General features: G+C 38.2%; 1 protein-coding gene across 1 annotated transcript in view; it reads right to left on the reverse strand.

Moving 5' to 3' along the window:
* Positions 1 to 8,861, reverse strand: part of LOC136885670 (diacylglycerol kinase eta) — a 332,289-nt gene extending 323,428 nt beyond the window's left edge. The window contains exon 1 of the mRNA XM_068230302.1: positions 8,712 to 8,861. Within this exon, the coding sequence (XP_068086403.1) occupies positions 8,712 to 8,861 (150 nt within the window). The remainder of the gene's footprint in view (positions 1 to 8,711) is intronic.
* Between the last annotated feature and the right edge of the window lie 18,720 nt (positions 8,862 to 27,581).

A 27,581-nucleotide genomic window follows, 5' to 3' on the forward strand; every position in this document is an offset into this window, starting at 1 on the left:
GGTAAGGAGTACAAGATGAAAATAAATAAGTCCAAAACAAAAGTAATGGAGTGCAGTCGAACGAAGGCAGGTGATGTAGGATATATTAGATTAGGAAATGAAGTCTTAAAGGAAATAGATGAATATTGTTACTTGGGTAGTAAAATAACTAACGATGGCAGAAGTAAGGAGGACATAAAATGCAGACTAGCACAAGCAAGGAAGAGCTTTCTTAAGAAAAGAAATTTGCTCACTTCAAACATTGATATAGGAATTAGAAAGATGTTTTTGAAGGCTTTCGTGTGGAGCGTGGCATTGTATGGAAGTGAAACATGGACGATAAGTAGCTCAGAAAGAAAGAGAATAGAAGCTTTTGAAATGTGGTGTTACAGAAGAATGCTGAAGGTGAGATGGATAGATCGAATCACGAATGAAGAGATACTGAATCGAATTGGTGAGAGGAGATCGATTTGGCTAAATTTGACGAGAAGAAGAGATAGAATGATAGGACACATCTTAAGACACCCAGGACTTGTTCAGTTGGTTTTTGAAGGAAGTGTAGGTGGTAAGAACGGTAGGGGTAGACCAAGGTATGAATATGACAAACAGATTAGAGCAGATGTAGGATGCAATAGTTACGTAGAAATAAAAAGGTTAGCACAGGATAGGGTGGCATGGAGAGCTGCATCAAACCAGTCTATGGACTGATGACTCAAACACACATGAGGTATAGTCTGCGGTATATAATAACTGACTTTGAATTCAGAAAATCAGTTAGGAATGTACACGTATTTCAGAGATTTTTCAATGATACAGACTACTATTTGAGCTGCAAAGAATTATCACTAGACTCTATGGAAATTAGGTGAGGGATTCGATAAGGCTATGTTTTGTCCCCATTATTATTGAACATCTACTCGGGACCTGTTTTTAAGGCAGTAGCAGATAGAGAAGTGGGAATCAAGGTCAACGGAGAACTAACATGAATGCTCAGATATGCAGATGACACAGTACTTCTTGCCAGTAGTACTGAAATCCTACAACCATACTCAGACAAGCTTAATACAGTTGGGGAGAAAATGTGTCTCAAAATCAACACAAACAAAACAAAATTAAGTTTTTTTTTTGTTTTTTTTTTTCTTTCTATAATTTGCTTTACGTTGCACCGACACAGATAGGTCTTAGGAAAGGCTAGAAGTAGGACGGAAGTGGCCGTGGTCTTAATTAAGATACAGCCCCATCAATTACCTTGTGTAAAAATGGAAAACCATGGAAAACCCTATTCAAGGATGCCAACAGTCGGGTTCAAACCCACTATCTCCCGAATGCAAACTGACAGCTATGTGACTCAAGCAGCGCAGCTACTTGCTCAGCCTAATTAATGGTTCCCAGTCAAAGAAGAGATAAAGCTATTCTGAAACCTAAAGGTCAACAAATCCAACAAGCTAACAAATTTAAATACCTTGGTTTTCAGATATCAGATTATTTAAACTCAGATCTCGAAATTAAGATCCGTACAGAAATGTCATGATTAGCATTCATGAAAATGAATGCATTACTGGGTGATAATTGTTTTATGAAGTTGAAGCTTGGATTTTGAAACTGACCACCATAAAAAGGCTGGAAGCTTTATGAATGTTTCATAGGAGAATTCTAGAAGTCTCCTGGACAGAGCTTGCCTCTAATGAACAGATATTGCAGAGAGCACACTCTAAAAGAGAGCTGCTGACCTCCATCAAATGCAGAAAAATTGTGTACCTGGGGTACGTGTTACATGGTAAAATGTATGCAATATTGCAGCTCATTATAAAGGACTAAGCTGAAAGACAGCGAGGAGTAGGCAGAAGAAGAACCTTATGTCTCAAGAATACTCAAAACTGGACTGGAATAAAAACCATCAAACAACTCTAGCGTGTTGCCAAAGATAGAATAACACCGTCCATATTGAGACTGGGCACGGATTACAGAAGAGAAAGTTAAGTCTGACTGCAAGCGACTAAGTTAGAGAATCCCCTGGAGCTCTCAAAATTGGAGACAAGGAACTAGAAATAGTAGAACACTTCAAACACTTGGAAACTGACCTGACAGAGAATGGAAGACTGGATATGGAAATTAGTAGAAGGATACAACTGGTGAGTACCTTTTACCACCAGGTACGGAGATTGAAATGGAATAGAGATGAACCAATGAAGGCTAAAAAAGTCCTTCACAAGAGATATTACTGTACTTACCTAGAATGACTTATGCAGCAGAAACCTGGACAATGACTCAGAGAGATGAGAGTAGCGTACAGGCAGGGGTATGTACAGAAGGCAAGGAGGGATAGAGTGAGAAATTAAGACAGACAAAAAGAACTAAATATACAAAAACTAAATGACAAACTCGAACAGAACAGATTAATGTGGTCTGGACATGTCAAGTGAATTAAAGAAGAAAGACTGCCAAGATAAGCACTGGTAAGACAGATGACAGGAAAGAGAGAATGAGAAAGACGAAGATTACAATGGATCGACTCTGTGAAGAGCAACATAAGACAACAGAACCTGGACTGGAACACAGTGTCAGATGAGGAATGTTGGAGAGAGAGGAAGCAGTGGAAAGGGACCATATTTCCCCCCACCTGGTGTCAGCTGGAAAAGGGAAATGATGATGACGACATGAGTATGATTCATGTGCAGTTTCTAAGAATTGACAGCCCTCAGGTTCAGGATATAGTTCAAGAAACAAGGGAATTCCTAGGAACAACTTTGTGTAAAAATGGAGAAAAGCAAACATCTTGCTGGAATTATAAAGTCGGGTCAGTTTGTAAACATTAACAAGAGGTATGTCGAGTCCTCAGCCCAAAGATTGGTTGTATCCTCAACAGCTTCACTTTCAGCTGTCAAAGGTGGCCTAGCTGTCACTAGGGAAATGAGGAGTGAGGTAGTTTCCCATTACATTCCTCTCCAAGCCAGACGATGCTCTAGTACATCAGTCTGCCAAGGCCACTTTAGTGCATGCACCAACCGACCCTATGAGCAACATTTACACACCATTCATAACAGGGATTGGCTGCATATGGAATGGCTTTACTAGCATCGCTCGTACCTCAGTCACTTTCATATTGTTAAAGCTTAGGGTAAGACTGAGACAGACCAATGAAAGTAACAAACTTGACACAGCACACGTCAGAAGACAAAGTAAACTCTGCACACTGTACCTCACCAGGGATGGACTTGAACATCATATAAAAAGAAGGCATATCAAAAATGGCTCAAACAAGAACTCATTAGTATAAGGACATTGTGATGTCATAAACAAAAAGGGAGCCCCAGTTAAGGCTACAAATACAAACACATAAAATACACTAGTGTACCCATTACAAGTCCACACATTAGACATTTGAAAATGGTGAAGTGGATTTGAATAAAAACTAGTAGGTCACAAGATTAGTAGCTGACTCTGTGGATCAATGGTAAAGTGTCGGCCTCCGGATCCCAAGATAGCGTGTTCAAACCCGGCAGAGATAGTCGAATTTTTGAAGAGCGGAAAAAAAGTACATTTGACACTCCATGTCGTATGATCTCGGCATGTAAAAGGTCTCTGGTGACACATTTCCTGTTTACCAGACAAAATTCATTAAATCACAGCCACGGACGCCCACGACAGTTTCGGTTTAATCTGCTGCCATCCAATAGGCCTAGAGTAAAACGGAATGTCCAAACTGACGAGCAGACAGCCAGATGGCGTCAAATTGAAATGTCTGCACACGGTAGCTGAGGCCATACGATTATTATTATTATTATTATTATTATTATTATTATTATTATTATTATTGCAAGATTAATGACACTTAAAAGGATTTCAAAACTGCACTTATGCTGAACAAAAGATGGCTTAAGATGTCATTGTCTATTATTAGTCCCATCATGGACCATATTAAATATGCATTACAAGAAAATACTGCAATATTGATGAAAATAAAATTGATTAGTTGTTTATGTACCTGTCCATGCCGTATCACTGAAGGAACAATCTTCTTTTGTTACAATAAAATGAAGGATATCCTGGTGTTACGAAAGTAAGTCTATACGTCCATAAGGGCGTTAAGAGGGTGATAACCTGTGAGGTTACGGCGGTGCACCCAGCACAACTGTCAGTGTCGACTACAGATTTTAATTTGTTGTGTTAATGTAACAAAAGAAGATTGTTCCTTCAGTGATACGGTGTGGACAGGCACTTCCAACAATTAATCAATTTTATTTCCATCAATATTGTGATATTTTCTTGTAATGCACATTTAATATGATGCATGATGGGACTGCTAATAGAGAATAAATTCTTATGTCATCTTTTTGTCAACGTAAGTGCAGTTTTGAAATAATTTTAATTGTCTTTAATCTTGTGACCTACTAGTTTTTATTCAAATCCACTTCACCATTTATCAAATGTCTAATGTGTGGACTTGTAATGGGTACATTAGTAGATTTTATTTGTTTGTATTTATAGCCTTAAGTGGGGCCCCCTTTTCATTTATGACGTCACTACATCCTAATACTAATTTCATGATTAATAGCCGAGGATGAAACTAGTACTGTATTGATTAGGTGGATAACAAACTAAAGTTCTGTAAAAAGTAAGTCATATCCATCAGAACGGGCCCAACCATGAAATTTATTGCTTATACTTGTTTTGTGTCTCATCGACACAGACAGGTCTTAGAGCGATCATGGTATAAGAAATTGCTAGGACTGGGAAGGAAGTGACTGCGGCTTTAAGTAAGTTATAGCCCCAGCATTTGCCTGGTTTAAAAATAGGAAAACCATAGAAAACCATCTTCCAGGCTCTCAAATGCAAGCTCACAGCTATGTGACCAAAATCACAAAGTCAACTCATTCGGTGATGGTGGAATGAGTTCTTGGTTCAAGGTAGTTACAGGGGTTAGACAAGGCCATACTCTTTCACCCATATTGTTCAGGGTTTACGTGATCCATGTACCTGGATTCCATGAAAAGTACAACCTTGAGATGTCTTCTTTTTACTATAAAAAAATAATGGTGTGTTTAACTATAGGAACAGTACATTTCATAAATGTCCATATCTAGTGATGATAGTGATCATTGTTATTAAAGTTTAGATGCAGTTTTTGAGGTTTCAAATTGAAAAAAAGTAGAATTTGTAACAGTATTAGTGCTAGATTTTGTCTTAAGTTTCTCCTAATTATAAATATGATTCTAGTGTGTATTTAATAATAAATAACTATTAAAATACAAGGAGTTACAGAATAATTTTTAAAGAATCTTTGAATTTGTTCAAGAGCTCTAATGCTTAATTTACTTGTTTAAACAAATAATCTTATTTAAATTTGTCCTTAGATACTATTATCTCCTTTAATCTGATAAGCACGTTGCCAATTTTGATCAGTTATAATTTGTTCTGTCAATTGTGTAACACCCGTTACATATAAAATAGTGAAATAACAAGAAAAACAGTGATTGTCTTTCTTTTAAATTATATGTTTAATTTTTCTAGAGTTTCTTTGGTCTGCAATAAAATTTGTAAGTTAGTTATCTCATAGAATTTATTGATTTTCACTATCTACCTCAACAGGTGGGTTACGGTACATTCATGTAACACCCGTTACAGTATGCTTTTTAATATTTGAAATACTAGGAAAAGTCTTTTTTTTTTTCAGAAAATAATAGTCCATAGTACACACAAAAGTAAGAGCTATATTTTGCTATTGATGAAATTTTGATCAAATGTTATTTCGTTCTCCAAATTGGTCTTTTCAACTGTTCAACTGTAACACCTGTTACAATGGAATGCCTGTTTACTGAAAGATATAAAATGACACAGAAGGATTAAACTGGGAGTAAATGTGGTAAGAAGTTTGGCCTATGCCCATGGATTGGTCTTAACAGCAGACAGTGCTGAAAAACTGCATATATTATCTTGGAAATTGAAAAGAGTAGTATGATAATTAGCATTTCCAAACAAGACATGAATGTAGTGAGAATTATTACTGGTATAAACAGGCAGAACAATGGCAAGAGAGAACTCTGAATGAGGGGATAAAGAGTAAGTTAGGAAAGAAATCGATGGATAGCACTGTGCGTACAAACCAGCTTTGTTAGTGGGGTTGTGTCCGGCTCCATGGCTAAACAATTAGTGTGCTGGCCTTTGGTCACATGGGTCCCAGGTTCGATTCCCAGGAGGGTTAGCTATTTTAACCATCATTGGTTCATTTTGCTGGCACATAGGCTGGGTGTATGTGCCATCTTCATCATTTTATCCTTATCACGACTCTCAGGTCAAATCAAAAGACCTGCATTTGGCCAGCAAAACATGTCCTCGGACACTTCCGGCACTAAAAGCCATACGCCATTTCCATTTCAGTGGGGTTGTGTGAGGCAAATGGAGGAGGATAGGTTACATACAGGAATAATGGACTCGGTCGTGGAGGGTAAGAGAAGTAGAGGGAGAGTGGTGGTGGTTATAGTTTTAAGAGGAAGTATAACTGGGCAACCATCCTCACATTTTTTTTTTTTTTTTACAATTGGTTGCTATTAACATTAAACAGCGGATAAAAAATGGAAGGAATACGACACCTTGAAAAATGAAAGTGTCGGCCAAAGAAAGACAAGGGCCATGAAAGGCTTGAAAATGAAAGACTCCCTAGGCTTTGAATGCTCTAATACTTATTATTTATTATTGCCATTTTGCTTTACGTCACACTGACACAGATAGGTCTTATGGCAACGATGGGATAGGAAAGGCCTAGGAATGGGAAGGAAGCGGCCGTGGCCTTAATTAAGGTACAGCCCCAGCATTTGCCTGGTGTGAAAATTGGAATCCACGGAAAACCATCTTCAGGGCTGCCGAGAGTGGGGTTCAAACCCACTATCTGCCGGATGCGAGCTCACAGCTACGCGCTCCTAACCGCACGGCCAACTCGCCCGGTGCTCTAATACTATTGGGATCAGAAAAGAACAAGAATTGATGAAGGGAGGTCAGACAGCATAGAGGAAAGTGAAGAGCCTGGCAGAAGTGCCAGAACTCAGCTAAGTGCCCCATGGTCACTAACCCACACTCTCCCCTCCCCCCCCTCCCAAGTTACGAGCCCTTGGGGCCCCTTTTAGTTACCCACAGGGGGAATGGCAGAGAGACTGAGTACTGCACAACTCAAGTAGTTTAGACATGTGAAGAGTATGAGGAAGAGCTAAACACCAAGGCAATACTTGGATAGGAATTTACAGGGAAAAGGCCAATTTGTTGACCCAGGTGGCTGGATCAGATCAAAGATGAAGAGAAGAGAAAATTGGGAAACTATAAAAAGATAAGAAGTTATATATAGATAGAGCAAAATAGAGGAAGAACATTCACAAACATCCTATCAACTTGCTGATGGTGATGATGATGATGATGATGATGACAGTCTTGAGACCAATAGAAGTGAGGGGAATGATTTCAAATCCCTTAATTTCTTTTATCAGCAAATTATTTCACAGAATAATAACTTTCATTCTGTATTCGATACCATTTAAATGAAATGCCGTGTGGCCTCCGGAGAGGCCTGGTGCAGGTCTTTTGATTTGACGTCCGTAAGCGACCTGCGCGTCGTGATGAGGACGAAATGACAATGAAAACACACCCTACTCCCGTGCCAGCGAAATTAACCAATTATGGTTAAAATTCTCCCGCAACTGCCAGGAATCGAACTCGGAACCCCTGTGACCAAAGACCAGCATGCTAAACAATTAGCCATGGAGCCGGACACCATTTAAATTATAATCATTAACACAGCGCATTACAGTGCTAGCCAGTGAACCACATACTACTAGATTTTCGAGACAATAGGATGAATTCGCGTCATCAACCTTAAAATGGTTTTCCGCATAACAGAACCCACACCACAACCACAAAGTTTAGGACTGTATCAGAAAGCATACACACACTCAAAAATTTCACGGAGCAATTAAGCACGAAACAACAAACACTTAAATGTTCATAGAACTCTTACCCAACATACTAATTTTTTAAAACTTTTACTTTTAATATGTATAACTGAATTTAATTCCTCGGATTTAGACAGCAAATAGCTATGGAAATTGCAAGTGATCAGTCCCACCAAGCAGACTGACACAGGAACATGTCTGGGTGGCTCCAAGCCAAACGATTTTTCATGCCCTACTTTATATAAAACAACATATGCACAGAAAGTTATTTATAAATACTGTAGTTTCAACATAAAACTGACACAGATCGATCTTCTTTTAGATTTGCCTTCTCTCTGAAAGAAACCATTCAATAGCCTTAAGAATAAAAACCCGGATTAACGTATTACAATTCTATATGTTTAACATCTTATAAATAAACTCCTAAAGCAAATTTCTACGTAAATAAAATTAAAGGTTTCACTCATGATGTAGTAATTCGGAAACGAAGATAGGCCTATTCTTCGCAAGCCGGTAATTCCATTTAACCACAAACATCATTATCAGATATTTATATTAGAAAACACTGAAAGCGTTGGCTGATATCAAGAAATAACCAAACATAAATTAAATCACCGTAAAATACAAAAGTTGGACCATACAGTACATCCTAACCCACTTTCGTCGCATGCTCGCCGGCTGCAGCCAGTCATTTGTAAACAAAAGCCACGCCTCTTTCTATGGGCTCGACCATTTGACCAGCAACTGCCGGCACAACAACACAATTTCGAACATAATAAATGAAATATAACTTACCGAGCCCTTGATATCTCTATTTGTCGATAATCTGCGATGAAACGATTTAGCTGGTTCTGTCTCTCCATCGCTCTCAGACGATTCTTCGCCCGTTTGTTCACTTCCAATTCTATGCGTGACACCCACAGTCCTCCCACTACTAGACGCCATACTTGTTTCAATTGTTATTGCAGGATACGAATGAATGGACAGCTGTTTGAACTGTCATTTCCCGATTTCACTTCGATTGTTAATAAACTAAATGGCCCCCGTAAGGAGCTGACCAAATGATACCAGTACATACTTCCGCCATTTTTATTTCAACTGTTTGGTATGATTTTGTTCCCGAAGCCAAGAAAAAAATAGGCCAAGTCAACCTGTTAACAAGGCACCGTCTACGCAAGGTGCAATGACACCTTAATGGCTCAGGCTCAAGGTGGGGTTCATCGGGAAGTAAAGTAGTAATTTCGAAAACTTGTATATTCTTAACGAGTTCCTTTTGCAATATGGTTATCCAAAGTAGGTCAGCATAGGCCTACTATTTAGATTTTAAGTTTAAGGGCTCGAATAATACCCACCCATTCGTCAAGTTCGTTTACCCATGCAAATGAAATGCTGAAAGAATTTGGTCACTGATGGTATTGTTGATGTTTATTTTATAATTAATAACGTCTGACTTTCATTAGAATAAAACTTACGATAGTTGGCATCCATGAAATTATATTAAATACTGCATTTCAACATAAACAAAATCTATTTTCTTTAATCTGGATATTTCCGGTTTTGTTGTGTATTTGTCATAATCGTCTAGGGCTTGGTATGTCTAGAAAGGAAGCAAATATCGCTTTGAGAGAAATACAATTCCAGGGTTTGAAATGCGAAACAACAGAAGACCTTCAAAACAATCATCTGTCTTCTCATCTATGGACAACTGTTAACCTGACTAGTGCTTTGACTAAGCCACCTTGTCACTCATCGCATTAAGTGAAAACATGCCAGAAGATGGAGTAGGGTCTGGACACTGAGAGGATTCCCACCAACACTACCTACATTACTGAGCACATCCTTCTTCTCCCTGTGGGTGGAGATAGTAGAATACACCCACTGTATCGCCTATCATGAGAGGCGACTAATAGGGGAAGAACATGCCCTTTGTGGCCCTCCTGTTTCTTTCAGGGAAACCTCCATTCCTTAAGTGGTTAGACCACTTCCTTTTTCCTTTCTCCAAAGAGAACTGCAACTCTTCGTCAAAGGAACTTAACTTGTAGCCGCAGCATCTTTGGCGAACAAGGCCTACAGTATCCGCTAATGTGACGTCACTGACGGTACACTTTCTATTTCAACACGCACTATTTATACAAATCCACAGTCGCAGCATCTTTGGCAACCAAGGCCTACAGTAACGACTAATGTGACGTCACTGATGGTTCACTTTCTATTTCAACACACACTATTTATACAAATCCAGAGTCGCAGCATCTTTGGCGACCAAGGCCTACAGTAACGACTAATGTGACGTCTCTGACGGTACACTTTCTATTTCAACACACACTATTTATACAAATCCAGAGTCGCAGCATCTTTGGCGACCAAGGCCTACAGTAACGACTAGTGTGACGTCACTGACGGTACACTTCCTATTTCAACAAGCACTATTTATACAAATCCACAGCCATAGCATCTTTGGCGACTAAGGCCTACAGTAACGACTAGTGTGATCTCACTGACGGTTCACTTTCTATTTCAACACGCACTATTTATACAAATCCACAGTCGCAGCATCTTTGTCAACCAAGGCCTACAGTAACGACTAATGTGATGTCTCTGACGGTACAGTTTCTATTTCAACACGCACTATTTATACAAATCCACAGTCGCAGCATCTTTGGCAACCAAGGCCTACAGTAACGACTAATGTGACGTCACTGACGGTTCACTTTCTATTTCAACACACCATTTATACAAATCCACAGCCGCAGCATCTTTGGCAAACAAGGCCTACGGTAACGACTAATGTGACATCACTCCGTCTAATGATGGAATATATGATGTATTGAATTAGGAGGATACTCTCATTTTTCACCTTTGTAAACTGATGGCACATTTCCTATTTCAGCACACTGTATTTATACAAATCCACAGCCGTGGCATCTTTGGCGACCAAGGCCTACGGTAACAACTAATTTGATGTCAATTCTGTCACACATTTTGTTGCGTTGCCATACACAAATTTTCAAATGACCCCCAGCCATAAGACATATAATTGCCAGCATTGTCCAAACACTTGTTAACTCTGGGTACTAGCTTCTGGATCTAGTATAACTCAATGGAGCAATGAACCTCCAACCTCCAGTTTAAATAAGATTGTAATTAACTACTTAATTTTCACAGCGCCCTTTAGCCAGAAAGTGCTGGAATTTTTCTGTTCTTACCTCACAAACCGCCGGCAGTGTGTGGTTGCAAATAATAACAAGTAATAATAAATCAACATGGCGAAAAAAAAAAAATATTGGTGTCCCACAAGGGTCAGTCCATGGCCCTCTGCTATTCACTTTATATATAAATGATATCACCAGATCAATTAAGCACTGCAAGTACCATCTTTATGCTGATGATCTGCAAATTTATTACCACACTAGAACTAACAATATACAACCTCCAACCTCCAGTTTAAATAAGATTGTAATTAACTACTTAATTTTCACAGGGCCCTTTAACCAGAAAGTGCTGGAATTTTTCTATTCTTACTCACAAACTGCCGGCAGTGTGTGGTTGCAAATAATAATAAATCAACGTGGCGAACAAAAAAATATTGGTGTCCCACAAGGGTCAGTCCTTGGCCCTCTCCTATTCACTTTATATATAAATGATATCACCAGATCAATTAAGCGCTGCAAGTACCATCTTTATGCTGATGATCTGCAAATTTATTTCCACACTAGAACTAACAATATACAACAAGCAATATGTAATGTAAGTGCTGACCTTCAGCAAATTAATGGCTATGCAGTTAAAAACAACCTTAAATTTAATCCCCATAAAATGCAAGCCATTATAATTGGTACATCAAAGAATCTTCACATTTTAAAACAAAATTGCATTCCTCCCATAACTTTAAATAATACTGTTATACCTTATTGTGAATCAGTTTCTAACCTTGGAGTTATTTTACGGAAACTCTAAACTGGTCATCGCAAGTTAAGAATATCTGTAAATAGGTTTATTGTGTCTTGTACCCCTTAAAATGGTTCAGAAATATATTTCCTAGATCACTAAAAATTCAACTTGTTCAGTAATTATTATTTCCCATTTTTGACTACTGTGATGTCATTTTTACGGACATAACAAATGAATTAAGCTTGAAGCTACTACGCATTAAAAATGCTTGTCTTAGATATGCTATGGATTTACAGTATGACGCTTGAGTTTCTCCCTATTATAAACAATTATCTTGGTTACGACTAGACGACAGGCGTAAGCTACATTCAAATACTCTTGTGTACCAGGTACTTTCGGAAGACACCCCTGTTTATCTCTCCAGCAATTTTTGTCAACTTGGTTCTTTACATCTCCATGATACTTGCTCAGGGTCCCTCCTAGAAATATCTGTCCACCGAACAACCACATACCATCGATCATTTACTATCACCGCTTTGGGATGGTGGAATGCTCTTCCCAAAGATATTAAGGATGCTGCATCAAAAAGTATATTTAAAACCTCTTACCAGCAGTTCCTCGTTAAGTGCTTCCAGCAAGATACCTGTATGAGTGGAATGAGTGACTGTGTGTGGAAATGATATGAGATTATTGTACAATAAAATAAAATATTGGGTTAATATGATAAATTAAATTAAAAACATCACCATGCAGAATGGTTCAGGTTAGAATTCACTAAGGACTTCATCAATTTCATAGAAGAAAAATAAAACACTTGAGTATGAGAATCGATTTCTGTAACAATTGAGTATTTCGATGAAACTGAACATTGAAAGAACTTCTGCAGTTTGCCTGGCCTGTGCAGTCCAGGATATTGCTATTGAGGAAGTATTTTACAAAAATATTATGCATTTTGGGATTGCAGAAATATGTCCTTGAGCTGCAGAACTATTAGCTCAAGTTTAAAGTAGAGGGGAACATGATCAATCAAAAGCAAGAAAGGATTAATAAATAAATAGAACTCAGTCTTCGGTCCTTCAAAGTCTGGAAAACTCTTCAAAAGATGCAAACCAGCTGACAAGCTGTTAAGTTGAGTGTGCTCCTGTCGTGTGGCCAAGCTGCTAATTGGCAACAAGGCAGAAGCATGGCCAGTGTGCATGTGCCCAAGGAGCACTGTTCGGACAGGCCTGTCTGAAAAACAATAAACACCACCAATCATATTCTTGTATGATAAAACTGTTTACTATTCCTTCAGTATTCAACTTTGAAAACATAGAAATAGTAAACCCCTTGGTGATATTTGACAGGAGTAGGCTATATGCCGACATCAGGTTTTGCCCTCTCCTTACCTCGTCATCATCATCTCACACCTAGACATGCAGGTCGCCTATGGATGTCAAGTAGAAAGAATGCACCAGGCGAGCCAAACATGGACACTCCCAGCACTAAAGCCCATATGCTATATAAAGAAAGAAAGAAAGAAATCTTAATATTCTTTGAATTCTTTGTATGAGATGATTTGTCACTTCATCAATCATCAATAACCTGCAGGTGTTTATTTATTGGTGTTTGTTTATTTACCACCCAGGTATTTATTTCTTTCCACTACTCCTGTGTTTTTAATCTCTTACCACCCATATTCATTTTTATTCAGTTAGTGTGTCTTTTACAACTGAACCTGGCGTCACACAGCGACCTTAAAGGATATCCCCATTTAACACTCTTAAGGACAGATGCAAACTCACTTTAAGAACATCTGGATCTCCTTCAAATATTCCATCTTTGATGACTGATCATTTTGGGTTATGTTTTATGAACTACATACATAAGATTCATATTATGGATCATCAATAGTGATATACATGTTACTCCCTTAAGACTCAATGTGTTCCAGATGAAATAATTTCATCACGGCCCAATTGAAATGATTTGTTTTTGGACATTTTAACAACCATTGTTGTTTGCCTGTAATTTGTACATAATCTTTTGATTACATGTTTTAAAAGATTGTATGATGCAACCTGTACACAAGTGGAACATTCCTATCAAGTTTTTAAATTAATCTATTCTCGTTATTTCAGAAGACAAGTGTCAGGTGATAATTCAGGAATTTTAATGTGGACTAAAGTATTTCACAATGTATTTATACAAAGGGAGTTCAATATATGTGTGCATGCATAAGAAAAGGGGCCACTTCTCGGTCAACAGTTCATGAAATGATTGTAAAAAAACATTCAAGGGAGAAAAATGTCGAATTTTCGTTTTTGATACCTATGTATTGCTTAGACCATTATCTACTCACTGCATGAATTTAAAAGCCCTCTGATAATAATCACTGCTAAAACATGAGGTTTATTTAATACTAAGAAAAGAAACTACTAAGCGAGGCTTCACATACTTACTTGCTCGCGCTCATAGCTGCACGAGCATAAGGTAAGATGTATCGGATATCTTATCTGATGATAAATAAACCCTACTTGGATACTTTTAATAAAGGTAATAGGTTTCATGAACATCCTGCCTGCTCCAAACATTTCAGATACTGATGCAGTCCTTCAGTGTATATAATACAGTGGAGAAGTGTGCGACGAATGCATTAGTACGAAACCAGCCAATGATGACAGCTACTAAGAGAAAAAATTATAACAGGAAAGAAACTTACACAATTTATCACTTCAGAGGGTAGGAGGTGTGTCAGTCATTCTTTCAATTTGTATTCGCTTGTGGCTCTAAGAGGCTAAACAATTTAAAGGAACAATTCAAGAAAGAAGGGGTGCAACCTAAAAATTCACCAAAAGATCTTAAAGACTTCTCAGATAAAATCTATTCCTTTTGATGATCGTAAACATGCAGTCGACTTTATGAATAATTTCAGTGAACAAATTGCACTTATCATGCCAGGCCGAATCCCTACAAAACGAAAAAGTGATCTCATGCTTCTCCCAACCAGCATATCTAAGAAGTACGTTCATACATTGTACTCTGACAGTTGTAAATCATTAGCGAGAATTCCTGTATCACTCTCGTCCTGGTATCCCATCTGGCATACATTTTGCAGTAACGTAGTAGTTCAGAAACCCAAGACTGATCTTTGTATGACTTGTAGAAGCAATCGAACTGTAATAGGGAAACTGTCAATTATGGATAAGGAGGAAAAATGAAATCTGATGGAGAAGGCTATACAACATCTTAATCACATCCAAGCAGAGCGGACTGCTTATAAAAACACCATAGACAAGTGTAGACAAGGGATTACACAACTGGAAACTCCATTGTCTCTTGGGCCACATAACTGCAACACATACAAAAGCACAATTCATTATAGTTTTGATTTTTCCCAACAGGTGCACTTACCATATGATCCGTAACAAGTTGGACCCATTTTCTTTCTTACAGGCTACAAAGTGGGTCTCTTTGGTGTAGCATGTGAACCACTTAACAAATTTGTTTCTTACATTATTTTAGAAGCTTGTATTGTGGGTAAAGGAATAAATACTGTCTTATCTCTTGTACATCACTTCTTGGAAAAATTGTCAGTAGGTGAGAAGCATTTAGAATTCCATGCTGATAACTGTGTTGGGCAAAATAAAAACATCTTATTGAGATACCTCACGTGGAGAGTTATGACAAGAAAGAACAGCAGTTGAAAAATTTCATTTTTGCCAGTGGGACACACAAAATTTCAACCCAATTTGTATTTTGGTTGTTTCAAGGGAGCATTCTGGAAAAATGAAAGTGAAGTTATTGAAGATGTAATTAATGTCGCCCGTCAAAGTTGTCAGGTTTCTAGCTCTATTATTCTTGTCGCTGTTGGCACAGAATCTGGAAATGTAACAATTCCTACTTATGATTGGCAAAACAAGTTCCATGCTGGAATGAAAAACATTCCACAAATAACCCAGATAATCACTTTGTGTATATGCAAAAGCACCCTGGTGTAGTGTTGATAAAGAAATTCATAGTTTCTGACGAAGTACCCTACACCATCTTTCCAGAAGATCCACCGCCTGACTTCAGTTACCTTCTGCAAGTCTTCAAACCTTAAGTAATTAGCATCATGTATCTCCATGAAAAAATTAGACCCTTCATATCAGGTAAGAAAAATAATATACTATGTCCTGCTGTAACGTCTTTCCCTGCTCCAACAACGCCGCCACCAACCACCTCAAGTGAAAATCTTGGAGCCAGCTTCTGTTTGTCCTCCTCTAGCAATAATTACATGATCGTCATCATCTTCAAAAAAGTGTAACACCTAAAAAACAAATCAGGCTCAAAAAAAAGAAAACCACCAACTCTGAGAAAATTCTCCCCAAAGAAGAGGTCTCGAACCACCTGCAGTTACTGTGGAGAGGCAGGACATTGGGATCAGACAGTGAAGGGGCATATAATATGTTCAAAACGCAAGCTTCAGCATGAATAACTGATATTCCTGTCTTATGCTGGTTGTGATTAACAATCATTAAGGTATGTGATATTTTTTATAAAGTGCAGTAGTGTTGCAATTAGTTGTCTTCAGTGACCTTCTACAAGTCATAAAACCTCAGAGACTTAGCATCGATAGATAGATCTCCACGAAAATATTAGACCGTAATTAATATCTGTTGGTAATTTCCATTTTTAAAAAATTCTATCTCAGAATACCGGCAAACATGAAAATGTAAACGACAGCTTAACTTCCAAATAGTTTAGAAGTTATTTGTGTCACAAAGTAACCAAATGTTTAAACAGCTCTACTGAAAAGTTGTGAAATTTTATGTTGCAACATTACATGCTAACCTAAGGCCTTAATTTCTTGCAGAGGCATTCAATTCAATTACATGATATTAGTTACATATTATGTAACATGACAGTACCTTGATCTCAATACCTGACACGTGGTCCCTTTTCATATGCACGCACACATATAATGCAACACATTTTTTGTTGATTTTATTGAGGATTCAAACACACCATGTTATTTCCCAATCCTTTTGCTACAATACCCTTTACTTGCAATTTGATTGACCAGCACTGCAGTTCCTATCTGGAAAGGCAAAGGTGATGTTGGTGAATGCATCAATTACCAACCAATACATTTATTGTGTCAGACGATGAAGATTTTTGAATGTATTCTTTGAATGTACAAATTTCTATAAACCAATGCCACTTGTTACCTTGTGCTTATTTGGAAAAGAGAATAACAGGTAGAAGATCAGCTGGAAGACCAAGAAGAAGATGGATGGACCAAGTGAGGGAAGACGTGGAGAGAAGAGATGGAAATGGGAATTTGTTATGGACAACAAAATCTTTTTGAAGAGGCAACTTTGGAAGATGCTTGTTTTCAAACACCCTACCCGGCTCGCTGGAAGGGCGAACCAATGATGATGATTTTGTCAGTTTTAGCTACATATTTATGTACATATTTCTCATTTTTATATTACAAATAATCCAGGATCTAGTTATTATGAGCTCCTTTTCATGTTCCTATCTGACTTTATAGGGTGTAACAATAAAGTAGGCAAGACACGTTCCTCACACGTAGAAGAAGAAAATATCTTATTTGGACATGGGTCCCATAATGCTTTATTTCCATGTTAGAACTCTACATAGAACACTCAGGAACGGAACGTACCATCACACCACATGAAACTCTTTCTTCCATTAAATGTCCAAAATGCCCTCCGTTGGAATTGGATGTGGGCTCTTGAGTCCGTCAATGTGGCTTCTTGTTAATTTTATTATTCGGAGTTTAAAAGCTAAAGGAGAAAAGAAATCATTTCTTTCATTGTGAAGAAACTGTGTTGTTACTCCAATTGCAGTCGAGCTTTGGTTAAAAACCCTTTAATTGTCAACATCAAAAACACAACCAGACAGCCTACTGAAGATTTTTAACCACAAATCATTAATTTAAGACAACAAAATACCACAAGAAAATATTAATAGGACAGTATAATATTTAGCCACAAGAAGTAGTTTGGTTTCATGGCTGGCCTTTGGTCACGGGGGCTGGGTGTATGTGTCGTCTCCATCATTATTTCATCCTCATCACAACACGCAGGTCGCCTACGAGCGTCAAATCAAAAGACCTGCACCTGGTGAGCCAAATATGTCCTCGAAAACTCCTGGCACTTAAAGCCATATGCCATTTCATACCACAAAAAGTAGAAGAACAAGAACATACAGAGATACACAAATGTTTTAAGAACTTTTAAAAATGTTTTTCAACTTTTTATTTTAAACTTGTCTTATGTCATTTTAGGTATAATTTATCTTCCAAGCTGAAGACGTCACTGAAAACCTCTATATTCATTTAGACCAATATTTCAATCCCAACCTAAACTTAAATGATATCTCAGAGAAACCAAAGATCCTATTCGACTTTCTCATTGAATTTTTCAAAAACATGAATATCCCGAAAAACAGATCTGTCTTTCAGATTATGCATAATACTTTGTCACGCCACACACTTTCACCACATCACCCTCCACACTTCCCCTCCTTCCACTCCTCCTCCCCTACCGCTCCTTCCCTCTGCTCTCCTAATCCAACAATGGCCGCTCCCCAGACCTAAACTATCCAACACGCTCTGTTCCTCTTCATCTCGCGCCATAGCTTTATCGCCTCATGTCCCGCAATTAACATCATAGAAACCTGCCCCCACCCTACACGTAACGCTGCAACAATACACCACAAATACTGGCACAGTCAACCTCCAAACTCTCAGAAAACGTATTCCTTAATACCAATTTTATATTCTTGTCGAGCTGAATACCGGACCTGTGAAGATTACAAGATTATTTTGTGCATCTACAGAATGGTGGTGTTAATGAAGCTATGTAATATAGAGAGAGACTTTCAAAGGTGGTTAAATGAAGAAGTTATATCATGTTCAAGATCATGCTTTCACATCTCTGCACAGTATTTAAAATACAATTTACCGTTGGTCTTTTACAGCTATCGTTGAGAGTGAAGGAGAATTTCCTGTTGTGTATGTTTATCAGGAACTCAAGGGAGACTTCATTAGTTATTCTGAACATAGAAAGAATGATGAACTTTTCTCAGAAGAACTCTTAAGGTTTCACCTTACTTTTTCCTGCTTACTGGCTCTTTAGAAGTGTGTGCGCGTGCGTTTTGTATTCAGGAATCATTCAAGGCAAATATTTTCGCACTGCAAGTTGTGTGGTTAAGCTTATTTTTAATATGTATAACTTTTGCTTTCTCAACGATGCATTTGTTTCTATATTCGTCCCTGTTTTTATCTCCTTGTAAGATGTGTATTGTTTAATGTAACGCCTTGTGTAATATAAATGCCTACATGCTAGCCTATTTCCCACATTTTGGCTGATGATGACGCCAAACAGCGTTGAAACTAGTTCCAAGTGCAAATATATGTTATAAATATACTATAACATTTTTGTATTGAAAAGGTGGACCCTTTTATGTTTTCCTATCTTCCATTCTCAGTTCAATACGGACAAAAATATGAAATTCTTAGGTTTAAAAAAAAAAAAAAAAAAGCTTAGATACCCCATAAAGAGGGACGAAGCTTTTACTTGACTAATTAAGTGTTTTTTGATAAGGTAAAAAAGGAAGGGAAAAGTATTAAAAGGTGGGAACTCTCTCAATTATAACTGAACATCATCAATGTGGATTTTCATCAGGGAAGTTCATAAACTGTTACCACAGGAGAGCATCTTAGACATTGCAATAGATGTCATACATGGATCAGTGGGAATTATACGGATACTCCCAAGTGAACTTTGGATAGATGTGGATCCAATAAATTATATTCTTAAGCCTGGTAAGATATCATACTGAGATGTTTATGACATTTTTTTGCTCCAGATTTTAATTGAAGGGTCGGGGGAAAAAACCAGTTAAGTCACTTTTTCATCGAAATTAAGATATTGTTACAGTCCGCTTCAGAGTGATCATGCGCATCTATTGAGAGGTCAGAAATGAAAAACAAGCAGGCGAGTCAGGAGAAATTAGCACTCAAAGTTTCGCTGTTAGGGGAAGGAACTGGGGAAGTCGAGCACAAAAGTTGCTTTTTCTCAAGTTGCATAAATATTGACTCTCCTGCTTTTTTCCCCTGACCCTTCAATTATGATGAGCTTATTAAAACAAATTATTGATTAGTTTGCTTTGTCCATAGTTGGCAAACCATGCATTTGGGAAGCTGATGTTTCCTTAATTGTAGTAATAATTAATCTCTCTCTTTTGTTCTTCAATTTGGGAAGTTTAAAACTCCGTGTTGATGGACCACGATTCATGGTCTTTAATTTACAGAACAACATAAGAATTGAAAGAAAGTGTCACACACATTTTTGATCACTTTATTTTTCACTTTATACAACATTTATCAAAGCTATACAACAATAGCACATTTCCATTCAGCTGGCAAGAATAACATAACACATAACATTGAGGCACTGTTCCAGGATGAAAAAGATCCCTTTTGCTAATACTGAGTCAGAACTGACAAGGGCATGTCAAAACCTCTCTTGAAATTTCACCAATGGTAAGATAAACATATTGGAAGGCTCTATATAAAACATGATCATATTAGAAAATGTTAAAAGGAACCTGGAAAGTGTAGCTGTCCTGTTGCTGCACGTTTACAACCAGTCAGTGCTACACAGGACTGAAAGAGTTGACAGTTTCAGATGAAAACTAATGAGAGAGTAGCCAATGACAGCCAGCAAGAGAAAATGGCAACTGCGTTCCATAGAACACACAGCCTGTGCAAGTAAAAGGCCATCTCAAGGTGAGCAAAACTCAGTCGTTACAACATAAAAATTTAATGGAGTGTCTTTATGCAAGTGAAGTGCTAAGAGAAGCCAAGATGTTTGAGTGAAAGATCTTTGGCAAGATGAACAATTTAGGTGATTTATTTATTCATTTAGCTTATGGCTAGTACACAGTGTTATAAGTTACATAAAAATATAAAACAAATAATAAAGAAGTAACTAAAAGAAGCCAGCAGAGAGATACTACTAGAATGGGAAAAAGTCAAGAAGACCGAAAAATGTAAGTATCTTGGTGAATAAATTGAACCCAACTTATCAGAAAGACTACCATTATCCATGACAGTCAACAAGTTGGAACTGACCTATTGATCGACAAAGAACACTTATAACAAAAAAGGCCTGTCATGCTACCTGAAACAGAAGCACTACACGTCAACCACATGATGAGAAGCTCTGTATGCCGTGGAGTGTCGTTCATTGAACCAAAAAGGTCTGATGGAGAAACTGGAAGTTAGAAAGAGGAAAATTCTCAGGAAGATCTTAGGTCCAATAAAGGAAGATGAAGAATTCCATAGAGGGCACAATTCCAAGCTCTACAAACATATAAAAAGGCTAACATAAATAAATAAATGATTACTGGATTAAAGCTGAGCTTTCAGCCAAATTGCATCGGCCTTCATCAGGGCAAGTTAAATTCTGATTGTGTTAGGAAAAGGAGAGTAACTTTCTATGGCAGGGCAAGAAGATCCGTACAACTTGGCTGACAGAAACTGGGAATATCAGATCTTCAAGAGAGATGGTCTGTACGATACATCCTGAAAAAAGTCCATAGATTTCAGGAAAAACTCGAGAAGAAAGGTACCCCCTGGACAGATGAAAGGATGGAATTACAGTGGCAGAATACTGGTCAAAGATCACTGCTAGTTGCTTTATGTCGCACTGACACAGATAGGTCTTATGGCGATGATGGGACAGGAAAGGGCTAGGAGTGGGAAGGAAGCGGCCATGGCCTTAATTAAGGTACAGCCCCAGCATTTGCCTGGTGTGAAAACGGGAAACCACGGAAAACCATTTTCAGGGCTGCCGACAGTGGGGTTCGAACCTACTATCTCACGAATACTGGATACTGGCCGCACTTAAGTGACTGCAGCTATTGAGCTTGGTTGGGCAAAGATCAAAGCCCAACAGATGAACAAGAGTGGTCCAAAGTAGGCCCATTCGAAACAAGAAGAAAGAAGTAAGTAAAAAATAAAACCAAACACAAAACACTACGCTCATGGAGAGTTCATAGAATCAGCACTTGGTGGTCAGACTATTTCTTGAGATCTCCCAACCACTTTTACGCAAATAAATGACACCTTGCACCTCTGTTCAGAGCCGATCAACCAAACAATTTAGGTTAAGAGAACGCAACAAATTGTATCAGGAAAATGAGAGTCTATAAGAAAATGAACACTGGTTCATAATGATTGAAAAGCGGCTGACAAAACAGATTTATTATTATTATTATTTATTATTATGTTCTTTTTACATGCCAGTAAATCTACTGTTGAGGCCGACATATTTGAGCACCTTTATATACCACTGGACCGAGCCAGTTGGGGGTTAGAAGACCAACACCTCAACCGACTGAGCCGCTCAGCCCCGCGGTAAATAATTGATGCACTCGGACGAAGGTGGACGGCATCTGTCACGTTCAGGAAACTGCGTGTTAGTGTGGTGGAGGACAGCATTGTTTGAGTGATGATGGCCATGATAGGCCGAAACCAGTACTAGTGTAATAATTCATTCACAATAAACAAGTATTGATCAGTGGAACACTTTTCTTGTCTATACATTGACAAAACAGATATTCAAAATGCTGGATTATAGGCCAGACATTTCCAGTAAGTGGTTTCATGAGGTCAGAAAGGGTTGGTCTCAGGTAGGACGATATTTGAGATCGAGCACAATACAGACAACTTCAAGGGCTTCCATGGAGAACTAAAGCAGAACAAAGCATGGATGGAGGAAAGCAGACATTCTGTCAGAACAAGAATGCAGCAATTCTGGACTGAAAAACACAGGCTTCCAAAAATGTAGAAGATTTTTATTGTAGTCTCCAATGGTCCTGAACATTTTTTAAATCAATGCTAGAAGAAGAAAATAATGTGTTGTCATGAAAATCCACACTGCCTGTTTCCAGTCATTCGATAGGGTCAGGACTGGAATGAATGAAGCCCCCCATCTAGCAACAAGGATAGTAACTGTGCCGGCTGCTGAAGCCTGTCACACTCCTCTGGGGCAATGATTAAGGACTGACAGATGAAATTAAATGATATTGGAGAGTGTTGATGGAATGAAAGATGACAGGGAAAACCAGAGTTGCAGCCTCCACTTTGCCCAAAACAAATCTCACCTGGAGTGACCAGGAAATGTGTTGTCAATATGAATGGTTAATCTTCTTCTTCCTGGCCTTTCCCCAGTTAGTTGGTGTCGGTATTATATGTAGATTAAGCCCAATTTTACGGACAGAAGCCCTTCATGATACTAAGCCTGGATATATTCAGTATATTGCATCTCTCTGTGGCGAGTTGTATATAAAGGAAGATATGTATTTAGATAAACACAAATACCCAGTTTCTGAGCTAGAGGATATCCAGCTTAGCTGGGAATTGAATCCCAGGCCATGCTGACTAAGTCAATGAGCGAGATTTGTAATCAATTGTCAATGTCATGCAATAAATTGAAGTAAATAATTTAATAATAATGTTATTTTGCTTTACATCCCCCTAACTTCTTTTACGGTTTCCGGAGACGCTGAGGTGGCGGAATGTTCTTTTTACATGCCAGTAAATCTACTGTTGAGGCCAACACATTTGAGCACCTTTATATACCACTGGACCGAGCCAGTTGGGGGTCAGAAGACCAACACCTCAACCGACTGAGCCGCTCAGCCCCGCGGTAAATAAGTGATGCACTTGGACGAAGGTGGACGGCATCTGTCACGTTCAGGAAACTGCGTGTTAGTGTGGTGGAGGAAAGCATTGTCTGAGTGAACACCGAGTCTCTAAGGCAGGGGAATTAACAGTAAACAATTAACTCTGCATGACCTGGGAGAAAATTGAACGAAAAACCCTAAAATCCAAAACGAAGCAGTCAGACACACAGCCAGACGTGGTAGGCATGTCTACTGCTTAGTCCCGTTTCTCGATATGGGATTGGGGATGAGATGAGAGGAAATAGTATGTGTTTTTTTTTTTTTTTTTTTTAGGCCAGATGCCCTTTATGTCACCAACCTAATGAATGATGGTGTAGGAAATACCTAGGTAGGGTAAGAAGGAGGAAGAAATCAGCTGTGGCCAATGAATTAAAACTGTCCTGGCATTGGCCTCGACATGAAAATGGGAGAGTAGACGGTAGGGGTTCGAATCTGCCACCTCCTGAATGCCGAACTTGGCTCTGTAACGTGGTCTGCAATTCCCCTTCATTGTGAAGTACCAAATAATATTTATATAATGATGGGTATAACGTAATGATAGATAACCGCTATAGAGCCAAGCTCTACATTGAGGAGATGAGTGAATGTGAACCGCATCACTGACTGTCCTGAGAGTGGTTTTCTGTAGTTTCTCATTTTCACTCCCAGGAAAATGCTGGGATAGTTCCTATTCATAGACCACAGTTGATTCCTTCCAATTCCTTACAGATTTTCATTCATTTCATCTCCCTTGGTGCTACGACTGAGTTTGGTGTCTATGAAAGGGCATGTGGCCATAATCTCACCTCACTCCCGACACTAACCCCATATCAGGAAATACGGATAAATAGACATACAGTAGAACCCCGCTTAACCGAAACCCGGCTTAACCGAAATGCTCTGGCAAAATTGTATTTTTATATTTTGTTTTTACCCGCTCGTTCTTAGCCGTCGATATTAGTAATTCTCTTGCTATATGTGCTGAGAGCTGCTAGGCAAACCCTATTTTTATATTATGACTTACGCCAGAATGCACGTGTAGCATAAAACAAAACAGTTTCTTACCCTCTACTCGTTCCATGATACATTTTTTCTTGAACAAGCAGGAATTATTGGTATTACTGTATTATTCGTCATGAAGATTAGGCAAATGACTCCGACCTTGACAATAGCAGTTCTGAGAATCGAGTTACAGCAGATGATGGATTTAATGCACTGGAGGTAAGACTGATTTCGAATTTTTATTAAAACACAGTACCACACGCTTTAATTACTGTATACAGTATTCAGTTCAGTAGTAACAAAAAACAAGTTTCATTATTTCAGACTGCTTTGTGCTTTGTTGAACAAAGAAATGAATCTACACCAGCTGATGTAATGTTGATTAAACGGTGACGTGACATAGCTGCATGACAGCGCTGCACCAAGAAAGTTCAGCAGAAAATCACTGATTTTATACAATCAGTGACATTATGTAAACATTTTAACATTAATATACAGTACGCACCTTTGCTTAACGGAGTTGATGCATTTTAATTTGACATTTAACTTCCAAAAATATTTACCATGTGTCATCCGAAAAAACGTGCTAACCGAAGTGGCTCCGCCCCCTTCATTTTGGATAAAAGGGGTTCTACTGTGCATTCAAAACAAGTAAAATGATAAAATTATTACTTAATATTACTCGTAATTTCAAATAATAGTCCAATTTCTTGACTGAATGGTCAGCGTTGAGGCCTTCAGTTAAACGGGCCCTGGGTTTCATTCCCATTCCCATCCGGGTTAGGGATTTTAATCATGTCTTATTAAATCTTCTCACACGGGGGCTGGGTGTTTGTCCTAACACACAACTTCGTCTACACACAACAAATCACCATCGCCAGAGAAACATGCATTGGTGAATACCTCCATGAAAAGAGGATTGGTGTCAGTAAGGCGTCCGGCCAAAAAAGTTGGCCTGATCCACACTAAGTGCAGACCCCAAGAGACTGGGAGAAAGGAAAGGAAATAACAAGATTATTTATAAGTTGCTACACTGCATTCCTGTTTCACAGGATTCATAGGTTGGTATGCAACTGGAAATAGGAAGTTGCGTTCTCTTCCGATTACTTCCAGTATCAGTTTATCGTCTCTGTAACTGGAAGGGGCCCACAGGTCTTCTGATTTAATCCATGTTAAGTCAGTGCAATCATTGTTCAAAATGCATCGCTGGTGACACTTCAGTGTTTAACAGACAAAATTCATTAAAGATGCACTTGACCACTCCTTACCCCTCCATGAAACTATAAACTTCATAATGTTTCTGTGTTGTCACCGTAAAGCTTATAAGGGAGTTCACAGAAGTCCACCTTACAATAAAAATATCAATTTAATTCAAATCAATTAGTGCATGTTTTGTCCTTATAATGCGGACATCATCAGCTTAAATACCATTTAAAACTAAATGATAAAGGCATCACATAACAAGAAATGGGTAAAATTACGTAAAGGCTAAATTATCAAGTCCTTGTTGTCTAAAAATATTTTGTTGACTGTAAAATAAAGCACCAACTTGGAGTCTTCTTAAAATAGATCATGTTGACTAAGACGTTATAATACTAGCCTATAATATGAGTTTGGAGAAAATCTTGACTTGTACTGAGTGGGACGTTGTGTGCTCAAGCCAGGTTGTTAAAAGTTAAGATATTGAAAGGACAAATATCCTCGCTGGCTAAGTTGGTTTATCCACGTCTTGCTATGGAGGGTCTGCTTTGTACAGCAAGACATGGATTTTTATTATAATGTCTTAAGAGCCCAAGTTGTGCCTCATTTTATGGTCAACAAAAAATTTTTAGACAACAAGGACTTGATATTTTAGTCTTTATATAATTTGACCCATTTCTTGTTATTTGATACCTTTATATTTTAGTTTTAAATGGTATTTAACCTACAGCTGATGATGTCCATGATATAAGGATGAAACATGTAATAATTGATTTTAATTAAATTGATGTTCATATTGTAAGGCGAACTCTCTTATAAAAGATGAAGTGACATAACCAAGCCATGTTACGAAATATTAAGCTAAATACCCCATGTGATCAAGTGAGAAATCTACTGTGGGATGATAAAATACAAGCAAATTTGACCATGTTTCTTACCTACTTCATTCCATTTCTCACCTATGGACTCAAAACATGTACCCTACATAACAAGGCTAACAGTAAAATCCAGTCAACAGAAACGAAATTCATCAGAACAATGAACCAAAAGACCAGGAAGGACAAGATTAGAAATGGAGCAAACAGGAAGAAGGTGGGTGTCAAAATACCTGTTACCGAGCTTTTAGGAAGACAATGGTTTGGACGTGTTATGAGGATGGACGGAACAAGAACAGAAAGGAATTACTTTTACAGAGAACTGAAAAGGAAGAAGCAAGTAGGGAGGCCAAGGAATTGATGGATCGGAGGTCAGCAAGAGGAATGTTAAGTGGAAGGAGATAGAGGAACAGAAACTATAGTTTAACGGGAGGAAGTGCCGAGTGCTTGTATATCACACCCGGGAAACTCGAGTTGGAAAATGATGATGATGACGACCATATGTGATGCTTTAAGCTGGAATTTTTAATTTGTTATTATTAGGCTTCCAGTAATACAATGAATCTATTAAACTTCTGGGCCCCTTGAAATTATGGTCCTTCCAACACGTGTCTTCCTTGACCTCCCTGTTGGGCAGCATTGGTCATGTGTGTAGCAAGCTGGAGCCACAAGAGATGAATATATTATTTGCAGGACTTGAGTTGTAAAGTTTGAACTACTGGTGAGTACAAGCAGAACTAAACCCCTGACTATTTGATACTATTCAGTCTAGGAATCTTTCATTCACTTAGGGACAGTACTCCAATATTAATATAACTTCATATTTTTAACATATATGTAACATATATTCAGAGGCCAGATTGATACAGGTTCTTGCCTTTAACAGACACCAGCATTATGACATAAAAAATACAGGTGTCCTCGAAAAATGTTCCAACATTTACACAAGAGGCAGCACACAACAAACAAA

The sequence above is a fragment of the Anabrus simplex genome, chromosome 14 (genome assembly GCF_040414725.1).
Source record: "Anabrus simplex isolate iqAnaSimp1 chromosome 14, ASM4041472v1, whole genome shotgun sequence".
Lineage (NCBI taxonomy): Eukaryota > Metazoa > Arthropoda > Insecta > Orthoptera > Tettigoniidae > Anabrus > Anabrus simplex.